At 41.3% G+C, this 15,183-nt stretch overlaps 1 protein-coding gene across 1 annotated transcript in view; it reads left to right on the top strand.

Annotated features, from left to right (window-relative positions):
- The first annotated feature begins 194 nt into the window (after positions 1 to 194).
- Positions 195 to 15,183, top strand: part of Nek10 (NIMA related kinase 10) — a 233,251-nt gene continuing 218,262 nt past the window's right edge. Inside the window, exons 1-3 of the mRNA XM_085828353.1 lie at positions 195 to 348; positions 13,723 to 13,830; positions 14,052 to 14,112. Coding sequence (XP_085684479.1) covers positions 13,760 to 13,830; positions 14,052 to 14,112 — 132 coding nt within the window. The 5' untranslated portion in view covers positions 195 to 348; positions 13,723 to 13,759. The remainder of the gene's footprint in view (positions 349 to 13,722; positions 13,831 to 14,051; positions 14,113 to 15,183) is intronic.

Genomic DNA, 15,183 nt, shown 5'->3' with positions numbered 1-15,183 from the left:
TTATTTTTGGATGCCAAAGCTGTTCTGACCAGGATACAATGCCTAGGTTAGGTCCATGCATCCTGGGTTTCACCTTGCGGTCGCTGGTTGCCAAGGTAGCAGAGCAGGCGTCACCTGTTGCTATGGTGCTGCTCTACCTTGCAGCTTTGTCATTCCTGATAGGTTGAACTCCTGAGGCTGAGGAGGAAGAAATGTGAGCATTGGTTCAGCCTCTCTGGGACGGGAAAGGAGTTGACTGAAAAACCAACAGGTGTCCAGACCGAAGGTGGTTTGAGCTGGTAGGGAGGATTCTGCAGCAAGAGGAGGAAGACTTGAGGCTGGCCTGAAAGAGGGCCGCCCTCCTGCGCGGTGAGTGGCATAGGATGTAAGGTGATGCTGACACCCAGGGCCACGGGGGAGGTGGGGGTTGGGAGGAGGTGGCCTCCCTTCCCCTGAGTCTTGCCACAGGGACCTTCCCTGAAGGGATGTTAACAATCTTGGGGTCAGTCTGCCAGAGCCTGCCTCTTCAAAATAGATGAGCTTGTGTTGTAGAGTGTGTGTGGTAGGAAAGCGTTCAGCTTTGCATGCGCTTCCAGAAACGGAGAACCTGGTATGGATGAACAGCTGGTCTGCGTCTTGCAGTTAGCTCTTATGCCGTGCCTCTGGAGGCTTATGATCTCCTTTGTGAGCAACACATGCTTGCCTGCCTTTTTATAGGATGGCCTCTGCTCAGCTTCACCTGAATTGTCTGCCTTTAGGTAACTTCTGTTGCAGATGTGATCCAGAATGCTCCCCAAAGTCTGAGCCCAGCACCCACCTGCAGTTGTGAGTGTCTCTCAGTGCAACCCTACCCTACCAGCCCCTACTGCCCTTGGACCCCTGTGGGTACTGCCATCTACATTCCCACAACCACATCCTAGACACCACCTCATCCTCTACAGTAGCATCATTTCCACAAAGCTATCTCACAGATTCCATGCCATGGCTAAACTGATCTATCCAGTGTTACTGTCGTTTGTCCCTATCCATCCACTCACTCTGCTCACCACTGTTTGACTTGTCTTTTAGTTTTTAAGTTACAAGACGTATTTCCTGTTCCTACTAAAGGCTCATCTTTCACACTTCCCTATTCCAGTCTTGGTTAGCCAACACCAACTCCATCTTAGCCATGCACAGAACATGGTCCTTGCCACATTGCCTGTCTGTACTAATGGACTGCCTCTGTGGGGCGCCGCACTTATTGCCCTGTCCTTGTCTCTGTATTGCCTGATTACTTTGATACCTGCCAGTGTGAGAAGGCTGACTTGTTCATGGTCCAGCATTTAGCTCAGACACCTGGCAAGTACAATCAAGTGTACTTGGTAAAGAATGAATCTCTTATGAGATTCTCTTTTCATAACATCATGACTTCTGGAAAAGTGTCAGAGGTATCCTCATGGTAAGTGAATGTTAATTTGGGGATTTTGCTTGAATTGTAAAGGTCTAGAATTTATGCTGTATTTTATGACATAAGAATTATCATGGAAATCATATGGTGTGATTTCAGATTGTTAAAGAGAGGAATACAGTATGGTTTTCAAGAGCTGAGTCCCATTCGATTTTGTATTTTAACTCTCTGCCTCCTATCAAATAGAAAAAAAGCCCCTAAGCGTTTTACTGATGCAAATAGTGATGCCTCTTACCTCATAAGATTGCTTTAAATCATTTAAGCATTAAATGTAAACCAGGCTTAGCAACATACTCATGCAGGTTTTATGTAGTTAAACAGAGTGAAGGTAGCAGTTGTTAAATAGCCACAGTCAGTCTACAAAAGGTAAATAAAGTTTTTGGTTTAGTCAAGAGTCTCTAGGATACCTCCTTGCCTTTAGACCGCTTGGTGTATTGCTTCAGCTCCAGTTCAGGAAGAGACTCGTGAATTCATGGACCAGTTCAAATGCATTACCAATCATTTGAAGGGTTCAGGATTTGACCAACTTTTTGCCCAACCAGTAAAGGTTATAGGAGCTGAAAGGGGGAGTCTAGAATGACTGTGTCTCAGAAGTAACCAGCCTTGAAGGCTGAGGGTAGAGGAAATGAGGATGTACCCTTGGATAGGTAGAGAGCACCTAGAAGTCCATTCTAACAAGCAGTGTTTCCTGAGAACCTGAATTTTAGGCACTGAAAAGGGCCTGGTAATATACACCATGAATGTATCAGCAAACAGAAAGATGAGGTAGGAGAATCAGAACTTTGAGCCAACGTGCCTATTTGTTACTTTTCTGATTCCTCTAACTAATGTCTGATAAGAGGTTCAGGGCTCAAGGGAGAGAGTCTATCCTCACAGGGAAGCACACAGCAGGGGTGTGGGCAGTGGGGCATAGGCAGAGGGGGCACGGGCAGTGGGGGCATGTGCTATGGGGCATGCTCAGCTTAACACATTGCATGCACATGGAAGGGTGTTGGTGCTCAGCTGACCATCCTTTCCACCTTTTTGATCTGATAGTGCCCAGTCTATTGGGTGACACTGCCCTCCTTAATCAAACTTCTCTGTTCTCTCTAGAACACCTCTCAGCTCAGACACAGTGCTTTATCAAGATCCTAGGCATTTCTTTACTTTTATTTTCCCCTCTCTTTTTTCTTTTTGACACAGGTCTCATGTCACCAAAGCTTGCTTTGTAATTTTGAATTCTGTATCTACCTTCCAATGCCTTTCAAATGCTGAGTGGGTGTTTCACAATACAAATACGGTGAGAAACTAGCTTGTCTCAGAAAGAATGGGGAGGGGGTGGTGAGAAAGCTAGGTGTAGGGACACATGCCTGTAATCACAGCTTTTGGGAGGCCAAAGAGTTTGAGACTGACCTGGACAACCCAGAGAGACTGACTCACAAAGAAGGGAAGACAAAGAGAGGAAACAGGGAAGAAAACTAAAACCCACAGACCTTGAGTGGCTGTTCTCAGGGACAGTGGGACAAAGCTAGCAGATAGAGATACTTTAGCCAAGGCTTTGGAGGCCAAATCCCAGCTCCATCACTGCTACACACAACATGCTGTGGCAGTCTCTTAATCTTTTGATGTCTAACTTTCCTTACCTGTAAAATAAGGTGGTTATAACAAATTTCTTAGACTACCAGTTTCCTGGAAATACCATGTAAGTGTTAAGTTTTTGGTTAAGTTCTATGTAGGGGACAGAGACAAATGAACAGGAAAAGTAGTTTGGACAAGGGAGAACAAGATGTTTGCTTGATACTGGTTAGTTTAAAACTCATTGGGAAATACTTAGACTTGGTATAAGTCTTATGTTTTTCATTTTGAAATAGAAAGTGAACTTTAAACATACTCAAACCTAATCTAAATCATGATTTAAAAAGAGCAGATGAGAAGCATCAGTGTTAGAATGAAATATACTGCTGCTCATTTGTAAAATATTTATTTATTTAAAAAAACTTTTGTTTATTTGAAACAGAATCTTGCTGTACAGACTAGGTTACTTCCAGACTTATCGCATAGCCCAGGCTGGACTTGGATTCAGAGTGATCACTTTGGTCCACCTCCCAGGTGCTTAGACTACATCCTCAGGCACTATGCCCAAATTACTTGAATTATTATGACCTTCCCCTGTGTCAGCTCAAATACCTTAATAGTAACGGTGACAGTCATGAGATCAAGAGTTTATTAAGTCTTGTATCAGGGATATTTATAATGGACTATATTCTAGATTCATAGCCATCAACAAAACAATTTGAAAGAAGTCCCTCTTAGAAAAATTAAACTGAAATTAGAGGCAGAGCAAACAAAGCCTGGGCTACCAGGAAATGGCTGTTCCGTGTTCATTATATTTTGCCAATGTTTGTGGTTAATTAATTTGAAAAAAAAATGTAGCTAGAAAAATGCGTCTTGTGGAATCTAGATCTCATCTATCACCCTTTCTGTCCTGACTCTCAGGATAGGAACTCAAGGCAGAAGATTGAGGAAGAAACCATGGATGAACACTATACTGGCTCCCTCTTTGCTTTGCTCACTGCTAGATCTCTAATACTGACCAATTCCACCTGCCTAGGGATGGTGCCACCCACAGTGGGCTGAGCTCTCCCATATCAATCAATCAATCAATCAATCAATCAATCAATCAAAGCAGTTCTTCACAAGCACAGCCTTAGATCCATTTTACCAAAATAATTTTTTTAAGAGGTTCCTTCCTCCCAAGTGACTCCAGCTTGTGCCAACTTGACAATATAGACTTACCTGCTTAAAGATGTAATGTTTTTATTTGTGGAGTCAACAAGTAAGAAGAAATTTAGGGTGCTACTTCAGTTATTTTCATTGAGTGACGAATATAAGTTCTTTCTAGATTTTTTTTTTTGGTTTATCTTTCAACTATGTTTCCTTACTACATCTCCCATCCTTGCAGTGGAGGCCACAGAGTGCACAGTGTACAAGCATCATTAATGACAGTAGAGAGGGTTCCTAGAATCTATATAAAGCTATTTCATTCTGAAACAATGGAAAGCTTGACAATGACAAGGCTATCTGTTGTCATATGCTCTAATTTTTGGCTGGTACTCACACTGATCTGTGTTAGTCTTAGGAAAGAAATGAAGGCCAGCACTTTAAGGCATGTATGCTATTACTACATGGAGTTAGATGCTACTGCAGAGGCACTCTATTCACAAACCTGCCACATTTGAAAAGGTAGTCATAAACAAACAATGGACTTATTTATAGTTTGGCCAACTCAGGAAGATTTTCTGTAGTGTGTTACAGTTTCATAGAGAATATAGAACAGAGTTCAGGAACTATGCTATGCAGGTCTCAATATTTCAAACCCGTGTGCAATCTCTACAGAACTCAGCATGGGATTCCTGGGGAAATAGCATGTGCTGAATCCATTGTCTCAATGGTCCAAAAGCTAACAACTATTTCTTGTTACAACATCTCCTCTTCTGCCAGGAGGAGAAGCTTATATACATGACGAATGAAGGGAAAGATCATATTACTATTGAAATCTGGGTTGTGTCTATCCTCACCTATGGGGACCTGCTGTCTGTCTACGAGGTCCTTTATCTCATCTACTACCATGGTACTGTTATCAAATGAAGGAGTCGACAATTCTGCAAAGCATTGCAGCATGCCTGTTTTATTTGCAGATGTTTTATATGATTTTGCCTTTTAAAATCCTGAAAGAACAACCATTAGAGGAAGATCTATAGCAGTGGTTCTCAACCTTCCTAAGGCTATGAACCTTTAATACAATTCCTCACACTGTAATGACCTCCAACCATAAATATTTCATTGGTACTTCCAACTGTAATTTTGTTAGTGTTATGGATCATAATGTAAAAAGCTGATATGTGACCCTTGTGGGGGTCGCAGTACACATGTTGAGAACCACTGATCTATAGTAAAGAAGTTTTGTTGCTTCTCATTACCCGTTATAGAGGTGAAAATTCTCTAAATTCTTTTCATTTGTGCAGTTGAGTAGAAGTGGACCTAGACCTTGCCACCTGATAAGCAAGGCTGAGCACAGTTCACGCTAAGGCATCAAGGGCTGACTCAGTAGTTGTATGTCTGTAATCTATGCACTAGAAGTGGAGACAGGACAATGGGTGTCCAAAGCCAGTTCGGCTACATGAGACTATGTCTCCAAAACAGAGTATAAATGACTGTAGTCATGGGAGGGAAGATAGTCAGTATGATGTCATCTGTCCAGGACATTCCGGTTCATTAGGATGCACCTCCCCCATCTGCTGCCTTTACTTCTTTAGGCCACCCTGTACTCCTCAGTGTTATAACTAGTATATGTCACATGTAAATGTTATGTTAGATGCGGGGTGGGGTGGGGGAGAGAAAAAGACAGAAATCAGACCCAGATCATAATGGTTAGTAGATTTTACATGATAAGTATTTTTTCCTTAGTGGCTTTACCAGTCATTTCCTCAAAGGACTGCTCTCAGCCTAAACTGTGTCAGATCCTCAGAAGGGATCATCCAAGCTGTGAGACACAAAGCAATATTTGGCTTCTACAGACACAAATTATGATGCTGGGCCAACAGGAAAACATGTGAACTGATGTTCTTGTTAAAACAGAACAAAAGTAAACAACACAAAACGGCCTTCTAGGTTAAGCAGGCTGTTGCAAGGGGAAAGCAGAGAGACGGCTTTGGTGTAGTGAGCAGAGGCTGGTCAGGGTTTGGCAGGCAGAGGAAATGAGATGTCCAGGAAGGAGAAGCAGTCCGATGCTTGACTCTGAAGAGCATTTAAATACCTAATACAAAATCTAATACAAAAATACATTCTGGAGACCTAAAATGAAGAGTTGTATCTTTGTTTGTTTTTTCTTTATTACATTAATTTACAGTTTGTTCTTATGATTTCTACTTCTCTCTTTCTCTTTCCTTTTATTTATGGTAATTTTCTTACTTTCCTTTTTATTACTAAAACCATGTACAAAAGCAACTTGCAGAAGAAAGGGTTTATTTTATCTTAAAATTCCCTATCACAGTTCATTGCTGAAGGAAGACAGGGCAGGAACTCAAGGCAGGAACTGGAGGCAAGCACTGAGGCAGAGACCTTGGAGGAATGCTATTTAATGGCTTCCTCCTCTGCCTTGGCTGCTTTCTTATACAACCAGAGACCATCTACTCATGTCTGGCACCTCCTTCAATGAGTTGGGCCTGCCCACATCTATCACTAATTAAGAAAATGTTACACAGACTTGCCTACTGACCAATCTAGATTGAGGTGTTTTCTCAGTTGAGATTTCCTCTTCCAAGATGACTCTAGGTTGTGTCAAGCTGACAAATAATTAACGAGCACAGTAGTACCTATGTGACATGTATTTTCTACTTTACCAATGCACAAAAATGTAGTGAGACTCATAAGTGGGATTTTCTTTGCTTGTTGCACACATGTGATAGCCTCTCTTACCTTTGTGAGCTTTGGCCAGAGAACAGAGCAAGAAGTTCTTACTAAGTAGTTTTTAAATGATGTTATACCCTCACTAAATTCTTTCTAAAGTACTCATAGCATCTGACTTCTTGTTCTGTACCAGTGACAAAAGTCTTGGCCCATAAGAATCTTGATCCTATCTCAATTGTTTGTCACAAATATGACAACAATATTGGAAAAATATTTTAAAGTCAATATATTATGTTTGTGCCTTTCAATAAACGTAGTTTCTCTAGGTTATATTGGAGTGAAACACTCATCAATTGACAATCCTTTGTCTCTAAGCAACCCTAGATTTTGCAATACATAGGTATATGCAATTCCAGGAAAATAGAACTTGGTTTTTGTTCATCTATGTGCAACACTCTGAAGTCTGGTCGTAGCATAGAAAAGAGATCAGATTTTTGGAATATACAATTTAATTGCACCAACATCATATTTAATTTTCTTTTTTCTATGTTATCTACACATTATAGGTTTTTTTGTTTTGTTTTCTGAAACTGAAATGAAGGATTTACTACTAAGGGGACATAAAGGGAGATAACAATGGCCATAAGAATCAATGATGTAAAGCCTTCACTCATAATTACAATTTGTTCCACATGACTTTTCCACTTCTATTAAAAAAGCTTCTTTTCCCACGCAGGATAACCTGATTACGGTTTCTTTTTTTTTTTTTCCCTTCTTTTTTTTTTATTAGATATTTTCTTTATTTACATTTCAAATGTCATCCCCTTTTCTAGTTTCCCCTCCGAAAATCCCCTATCCCCACCTGCTCCCCCTGCCCCCAACCCACCCACTCCTATTCCTGGTCCTGGCATTCCCCTCTACTGGGGCATAGAGCCTTCACAGGACAAAGGGCCTCTCCTCCCATTGATGACCGACTAGGCCATCCTCTGCTACAAATATAGCTAGAGCCACAAGTTCCACCATGTGCTTACTTTGATTGGTGGTATAGTTCCAAGGAGCTCTGAGGGTACTGGTTAGTTCATATTGATGTTCCTTCTATGAGGCTTCAGTCCCCTTCAGCTCCCTGGGTATTTCTCTGGCTCCTTCTTTGGGAACCTTGTACTCCGTCCAATGGATGACTATGAACATCCACTTCTGTATTTGCCAGGCACTGGCAGAGATTCGCAGGAGACAGCTATATCAGGCTCCTGTCAGTAGGCTCTTGTTGGCATCTGCCTAGTGTCTGGGTTTGGTGGATGTTTATGGTGTGGATCCCCAAGTGGGGCAGTCTCTGGAAGGTCGTTCCTTCAGGCTCTGCCCCAAACCTTGTCTCTGTAACTCCATCCATGGGTATTTTGTTCCCAATTCTAAGGAGGGGCAAAGTGTCCACACTTTGGTCTTCCTTCTTCTTGAGTTTCATGTAATTTGCAAATTGTATCTTGGGTATTCTGAATTTCTGGGCTAATATCCACTTATCAGTGAGTGCATATCATGTGTGTTCTTTTGTGATTGGGTTACCTCACTCAGGATGATATCCTCCAGATACATCCATTTGCCTAAGGATTTCATAAATTTATTGTCTTTAATAGCTGAGTAGTACTCCATTGTGTAAATGTACCACATTTTCTGTATCCATTCTTCTGTTGGGGGACATCTGGGTTTGTTCCAGCTTTTGGCTAGTATAAATAAGGCTGCTATGAACATAGTGGAGCATATGTCCTTATTACAAGTTGGAACATCTGTGTATATGCACAGGAGAGATATTGCGGGATCCTCCGGTAATACTATGCCAAATTTTCTGAGGAACTGCCAAATTGATTTCCAGAGTGGTTACACCAGCTTGCAATCCCACCAGCAATGGAGGAGTGTTCCTCTTTCTCCACATCCTTGCCAGCATCTGCTGTCACCTGAAGTTTTTATCTTAACCATTCTGACTGGTGTGAGGTGGAATCTCAGGGTTGTTTTGATTTGCATTTCCCTGGTGATTAAGGATGCTGAACGTTTTTTCAGGTGCTTCTCAGCTGTTCGGTATTCCTCAGGTGAGAATTCTTTGTTTAGCTCTGAGCCCCATTTTTTAATGCGATTATATGATTTTCTGGAGTCCACCTTCTTGAGTTCTTTATATATATTGGATATTAGTCCCCTATCTGATTTAGGATTGGTAAAGATCCTTTCCCAATCTGTTGGTGGCCTTTTTGTCTTATTGACGGTGTCTTTTGCCTTACAGAAGCTTTGCAATTTTATGAGGTCCCATTTGTTGATTCTTCATCTTACAGCACAAGCCATTGCAGTTCTGTTCAGGAAAATTTCCCCTGTGCCCATATTATTGAGGGTCTTTCCCACTTTCTCATCTATAAGTTTCAGTGTCTCTGGTTTTATGTGGAGTTCCTTGATCCACTTAGACTTGAGCTTTGTACAAGGAGATAAGAATGAATCAATTCGCATTCTTCTACTTGATAACTGCCAGTTGTGCCAGCACCATTTATTGAAAATGTTGTCTTTTTTCCACTACATGGTTTTAGCTCCTTTGTCAAAGATCAAGTGACCATAGGTGTGTGAGTTCATTTCTGGGTCTTCAGTTCTATTCCATTGGTCTACCTGTCTGTCACTGTACCAGTACCATGCAGTTTTAATCACAATAGCTTGTAGTACAGCTTGAGGTAAGGCATGGTGATTCCACCAGAGGTTCTTTTATTATTGAGAAGAGTTTTTGCTATCCTAGGTTTTTTGTTATTCCAGTTGAATTTGCAAATTGCCCTTTCTAACTCTGTGAAGAACTGAGTTGGAATTTTGATGGAGATTGCATTGACTCTGTAGATTGCTTTTGGCAACATAGCCATTTTGACTATATTAATCCTGCCAATCCATGAGCATGGGAGATCTTTCCATCTTCTGAGATCTTCTTAGATTTCTTTCTTCAGAGACCTGAAGTTCTTATCATACAGATCTTTCACTTCCTTAGTTAGAGTCACTAACTATATTTTATATCATTTGTGACTCTTGTGAAGGGTGTTGTTTGATATGACACTTTTCACTCAGGCAAACACTTGGGCCACAGTTATAGGATGTTGGGAAAAATGGGTTTTAGATGGAAAAAGTAGGTCACAAAGGGCATGGATCTCTAGGTTAGGGTTGGTCGTCATTTCTTACCAGTCTCTTGGGTCCCTATCTGTGAGATAAGCAGCCTACATGTGTGATGTTCTGCTTCACAGAGAGACAGAAGGAATTCACCCCAGCACGATGGGTGGAAAGCTCTGAAACCATGAGCCACAATAGTCCGTTCCTCCTTTGCATTGTGTGAGGTATTTGTCACAGCAGTGGAAAGTCACAGAAAACACAGAAAAGTGGGACAGAGATAAAGGCTTTGTGGTGGTTTCAATAAAAATGGCACCCATAGGTCCAAAGGCTTGTGTTATTAGGAGATGTGGCTTTGTTGAAGTAGGTGTGGCCTTGCCAGAGGAAGTGTGTCACTGTGGAGGCGGCTTTTGAGGTCTCATACTCTCAAGCTAATTCTAGTAGGACAGTTTCCTTTTTGCTGCTTATGAATCAAGATGTAGAACCCTCAGCTCATTTTCCTGCTCCATGTCTGCCTGCATGGTGCCATGCTTCTCGTCATGATGACAATGGACTGAACCTCTGACAGTGTAAGATAACCCCAATTAAATGTTTTCCTCTGTAAGTGGTCATGGTGACTCTTTACAGCAATAAATCCCTAACTGAGACAGGTTGTCTAAACCTTATCATGTGTTTGTTTTTTAAACCCTTTGATTGGTGGGAATTAATTTGTGGGGGAATTTGGAAGCGTTCATAGTCTTGGACTAGAGAAGCCATAAAATATTTTGGAAGAATCCCAAAATGGTGACAATAAATGGTGATAGTAAAGTCTGTGGTCATGAGGCTCCAATAGAAACATTCGTTCTATTGGAAACTGGGCTAAAGACTATTGTCTACATTTTGTTTGTGTCCTTATACCTTTTGGGAAGAATGAGTTTTTGGGAAGAATGAGTTAACAGGTGATGGTTTGGGCTATGGAGACAGCTAAGCTGTAAAGAACATTTAATGATATTGTAGAGAACCTGAGTTTGGTGTCCAGCACCCATGGCTAGTAGCTCATATCCACCTTTAATTCCAGTTCCAGAGAGAGCTGATGCTGTGGCCTTCTATGGAACCTTCATAGAAATCTGCACATACACATACAAAATTAAAAATAAAATAAAAACATTATCGACTCATTTGGTGGAGGAATCGCAATTACTCCAATATTAGGTGTGGCACAGGTAGTAACAGAAACAGACAAGTGTACTGTGAGAACAACACAGTTCTCAACTGTGGCAACTAACGCTGATTAGAAAAAAACTTAAAAAAAAAACTAGGAAATACATAAAATTATTGGGGAAATTTGGAGTTCAGGAAGGCATACCTCCCAAAGAGAATACAGCATAAAAATAATGTCAGTTACTTTGCACTGAGGCCAAAGGCATGATGATGTGAAGACCCCACATACAAGCTAGCAAATGCAAAGCTAAAGAGAATAGAACATCTGTGGGCATGTCTAGGGTTACCACAGGATACATTTTACCATTTTCAATAGCCAAGTTACTCAGAGGTCAATGTGACAGAGGTTCAGTGGGGGGTAGCTATTGGTCAAGCTGGAGGCAGACTTTGGTATCATTTATGAGGTGCTGGGTTTTTTTTTGTTTTTATTTTTGTTTTGTTTTGTTTTGTTTTCAGATACACACAATGTGAGAGTTAAAAGGTCATCTAGGCTGCAAAGGGAAGCCAGGGAGTCCAGGGAATAGAAGGCAAGACTAGAGTCCACGCAGTCAGCCCCTGAGACATGGAAGCCTACATTGCAGTGGAGATCCAAGGATGTCAGAAATGGCAGAAACATGAAATGTGCATTGAGAAACATGACAAGCAGTGAATGCAGTCAACCCCAGAAGAGTTTATGTGGGCCAGAAATAGCAAGGCCTGTAGGCTGCTTGGAGCTCATGTACTCTGTGTACTAGACATGGAACTGCAAAACTTCGCGTTTGCTTTGCTAACTTTCAGCCTTTGCTCATCTTGTAGGATTCTGTTTTGGAACAAGGATGTTTATTATGCACCACTGTGTGTCAGAACTGACCCTCTTTCTTTGTGATTTATAGAGGCTCACTGGTGCTCATTGGCTTTGGATTTCAGAAGAGACTTTGGCTATGTACTTTTCAAGGAGCTGATCGGATCTGGAGATACTTGGAGAAGGCTTAAGTTACTTTTGCAGTCAGAGATGGCTATGAGCCTTAGGGGGGCACAGAAAGAATACGAGTTGGTCTCCACCTTAGGAGGTAGGGCCTAGGAAGAGAGGCTATATCTGATTCTTGATCCCTACTTCTTTTTCTCTCTGACTCCTGTCCATCAAGTTGTGAGTAGCTTCTTACAAGCTTTACTGCCATGATATTTGGCTTCATGATGGACTGAAACCCTGGTAACTGTGAGCTGTAATCTTTCGTCATGGAAGTTGTTTATGTCAGGTACTTTGTAACAGAAGCAGAAACCCTTGGAATATCTTCAGCATTTTTTTCTCTTATGAAAATGAGAATCAAAGTCAATTAAGAGAAAAAAAATCAAACAAGTCAGATAACTATGTGTATTAAAGAACTCAAAGCTTTTGAGTAGGAAGAAGTAGGATTAAAAATAACACTAGGAAAAATAATTATGGCAATATTAAAGCATTTTATTCCGAGTATTGAGATGTCCATTGAGCTGTGTTTCCAGGCAGGCTACCTCCCTGCCACATAGTCGGCTTAATTTATGGACTGCACAAGAGTAGACTGACCATATGAGTGCTGTCAACGTGTATTGTTCAGATATCGGCGTTTACACTTTAAGAATTCTAGAAGGGAGCTGGAACTATGGCCCGGCACTTCAGAGCACTTGCTGATCTTTCAAAGGACCCTGGTCCAATTCTTAACATCCATATCAGTGGACTCATACTGCTTGTAACTTCAATTTGGGGATAAATTGAAGCCTTTTAGCTTCTACCTCCCCAGGGATTTGAACACATGTAGTACATACAAATTAAGGAAGGTACAGAAATATACACAAGTAAAATAAATCCACTAAAGAAAATAAGAAGGATCTTTAAAAAGAGAAAAAGTAATTCCGGGAGCTGAACATGGTCACCTACACCTGAACATGGTCACCTACACCTGTAATCCCAGTGCTGGAAAGGGAGAGGCAGCAAAATCACTGTGGTCAAGTCAGCCTGGTATACGGACAGTCAAGGATGCCTAGTGAGATCTTATCTTTAAAAGAAAGGAAGGAAGAAGGAAAGAAAGAAAGAAAGAAAGAAAGAAAGAAAGAAAGAAAGAAAGAATGAAGGAGAGAGAGAGAGAGAGAGAGAGAGAGAGAGAATAAGTTTTGGAAGTATGGCAACATCTTGACACTGATTGCTTACTTGTGAGTGGGTTTCCCTTTCTCTGAGACTTGTGGGGCCACAACCCATAATGTGATAGGAATCTTGGTGAGCCCATGATGTGCAATTAAGAATAGTTATGGAGGAAGGCAACTGAAGTTGCATAAAATTACTGCCAATTGAGCTTCAAGTATTTGTTAATAGACATATTTTATAAATATAGACTAACATCTGTGAAAACTTGGCCAGAATACTTAAGTTATGCCCATGTCAGAAGATAAAGGCTGAAGAAATGCCCCAAATATATCCAAGGAAGACGTTTGAAAGTAAATAACCAGTGCCACTCAATCTAATAATTGCAGTAATTAATTTTATATGTTTGAATAGACATCATGGATGAATTTTGTCTATTTTTCAATGAGAATACTTTGGATTACATAACCTAACTGAAAGTTGTTTCTGTTTTCTTCACAAGGAGTGCAATGTTAATTCTGAGGTGTTGATGTTTTACAATGCCCAATCAAGATACAAAGGCGAAGAGCACAGAGAAAACCGCTGATCAGCAGCAAGGGACCACCGCCAGGTAAACAAATGTCTGTGGTCATCCGTGGGGGCAGTGGCATTAGGTAGGTTTAACGCTTTTGTGAGAAATTGTCACCTGCACTGCAGTGTTTACCCAAACACTGAGCCCTTTCTAGAGTTTGGAAAGAAATATTTGACAGGCATGCCCTGATCTACAGAGACAGGCTTCCAAGTGGCTGTACCATCAGTAGTAATGTGACTTTGTGCTGTTCTTTATTCTAGGGACTATTCAGATCTTAAAAGACTTCGGTGCCTGTTGAACGTTCAGTCAAGCAAACAGCAGGTAGTGTTTTCAAAGGATGTGGTGTGTGAATAAACATCACAGGTTTCTGTCGGGTCCATTTCACCTCCTTGTGTACTCTCTTTGTTCATCCTGAGTTGTCCTTGTGTCCTCTGGCTGCTGCTCTCACCTGGGTCAGGCTGGGCCAGGACTTGGTTGGCATCCAGCCTTTTTGTTTCTCTACTGTCTCCATGTGTTCTAACCATCAGGACTTGAATTCTTTCGTCTGTAAACAGTCAGTTCTGTCATTAAATGCCAATGGTTACCTTTCAGAGCTTCAGGGAAATTCATTCTCTGAAGCACACTTTACCACATCTTCCTTCTCTCTGTACTCCCTTTCCCATCCTTCTCCTTCCTAGAATTCACCCTATAATCCTTCTCAAATTGCACCCCACCAAAGAGGGGGTGAGGTTTTGGCTATTTATGTGGTGGCATTTTTTTTTAATGCTTTTATTAGTCAGGAGAAGAATAGAACACTAGATTTATCTCTAAACCCGACTTTAGTTTTGCTTGTAGAAGAGTTTGGAAAGGCATGAGAGTAGAGGTCTGGGGTTTGGGAAACAACTTAGCAGCCCTCAGAAGAACAGCAGACTTTCATGCAGCACTGCTGACGGCTCAGTAGCAGGGATGAGTTTAAATCCTGGTCTCCTGTCTCTGTAGTCTCCACTATTATACTTTTAAAGTTGTTTAAGAGTTCCTGAGGTTGGCAGTGGGGAGATGATTTTTTTTTTTTTCCTTATGTCACACTAACTCAGCAGAGAACCACAGCATTATCTCTTTATTTTAGAGCATGGCTTCCTCAAGGTTTGGTGGCATATGAAGAGCAGTCAGGGCAGTTCATGTTTGTGGAGTGCTTCTTACATGCTGGTGCCTTGGCTGAACTTTTGCCTTCTTAATATTTGCAGCATCTACTTTCACAGATGGAAAAGCTGCAGTATGCAGAAATGAGCATCCCAAGATAAGAGTCTGCTCACGGAATACAATTTTGTAACTTTGCACTGTGTGCCCTAGTCATGGAGATGCTTCTCAATGAGCTTGAAAATTAACTTACAGTTAAAAATTCTTGAAAAAGTC

The sequence above is a fragment of the Mus caroli genome, unplaced genomic scaffold, assembly GCF_978045245.1.
Source record: "Mus caroli unplaced genomic scaffold, Mus_caroli_1 scaffold_12, whole genome shotgun sequence".
Classification (NCBI taxonomy): domain Eukaryota; kingdom Metazoa; phylum Chordata; class Mammalia; order Rodentia; family Muridae; genus Mus; species Mus caroli.
Note: the sequence above shows the minus strand (reverse complement) of the source record. Positions and strands in the feature narration are given on the sequence as shown.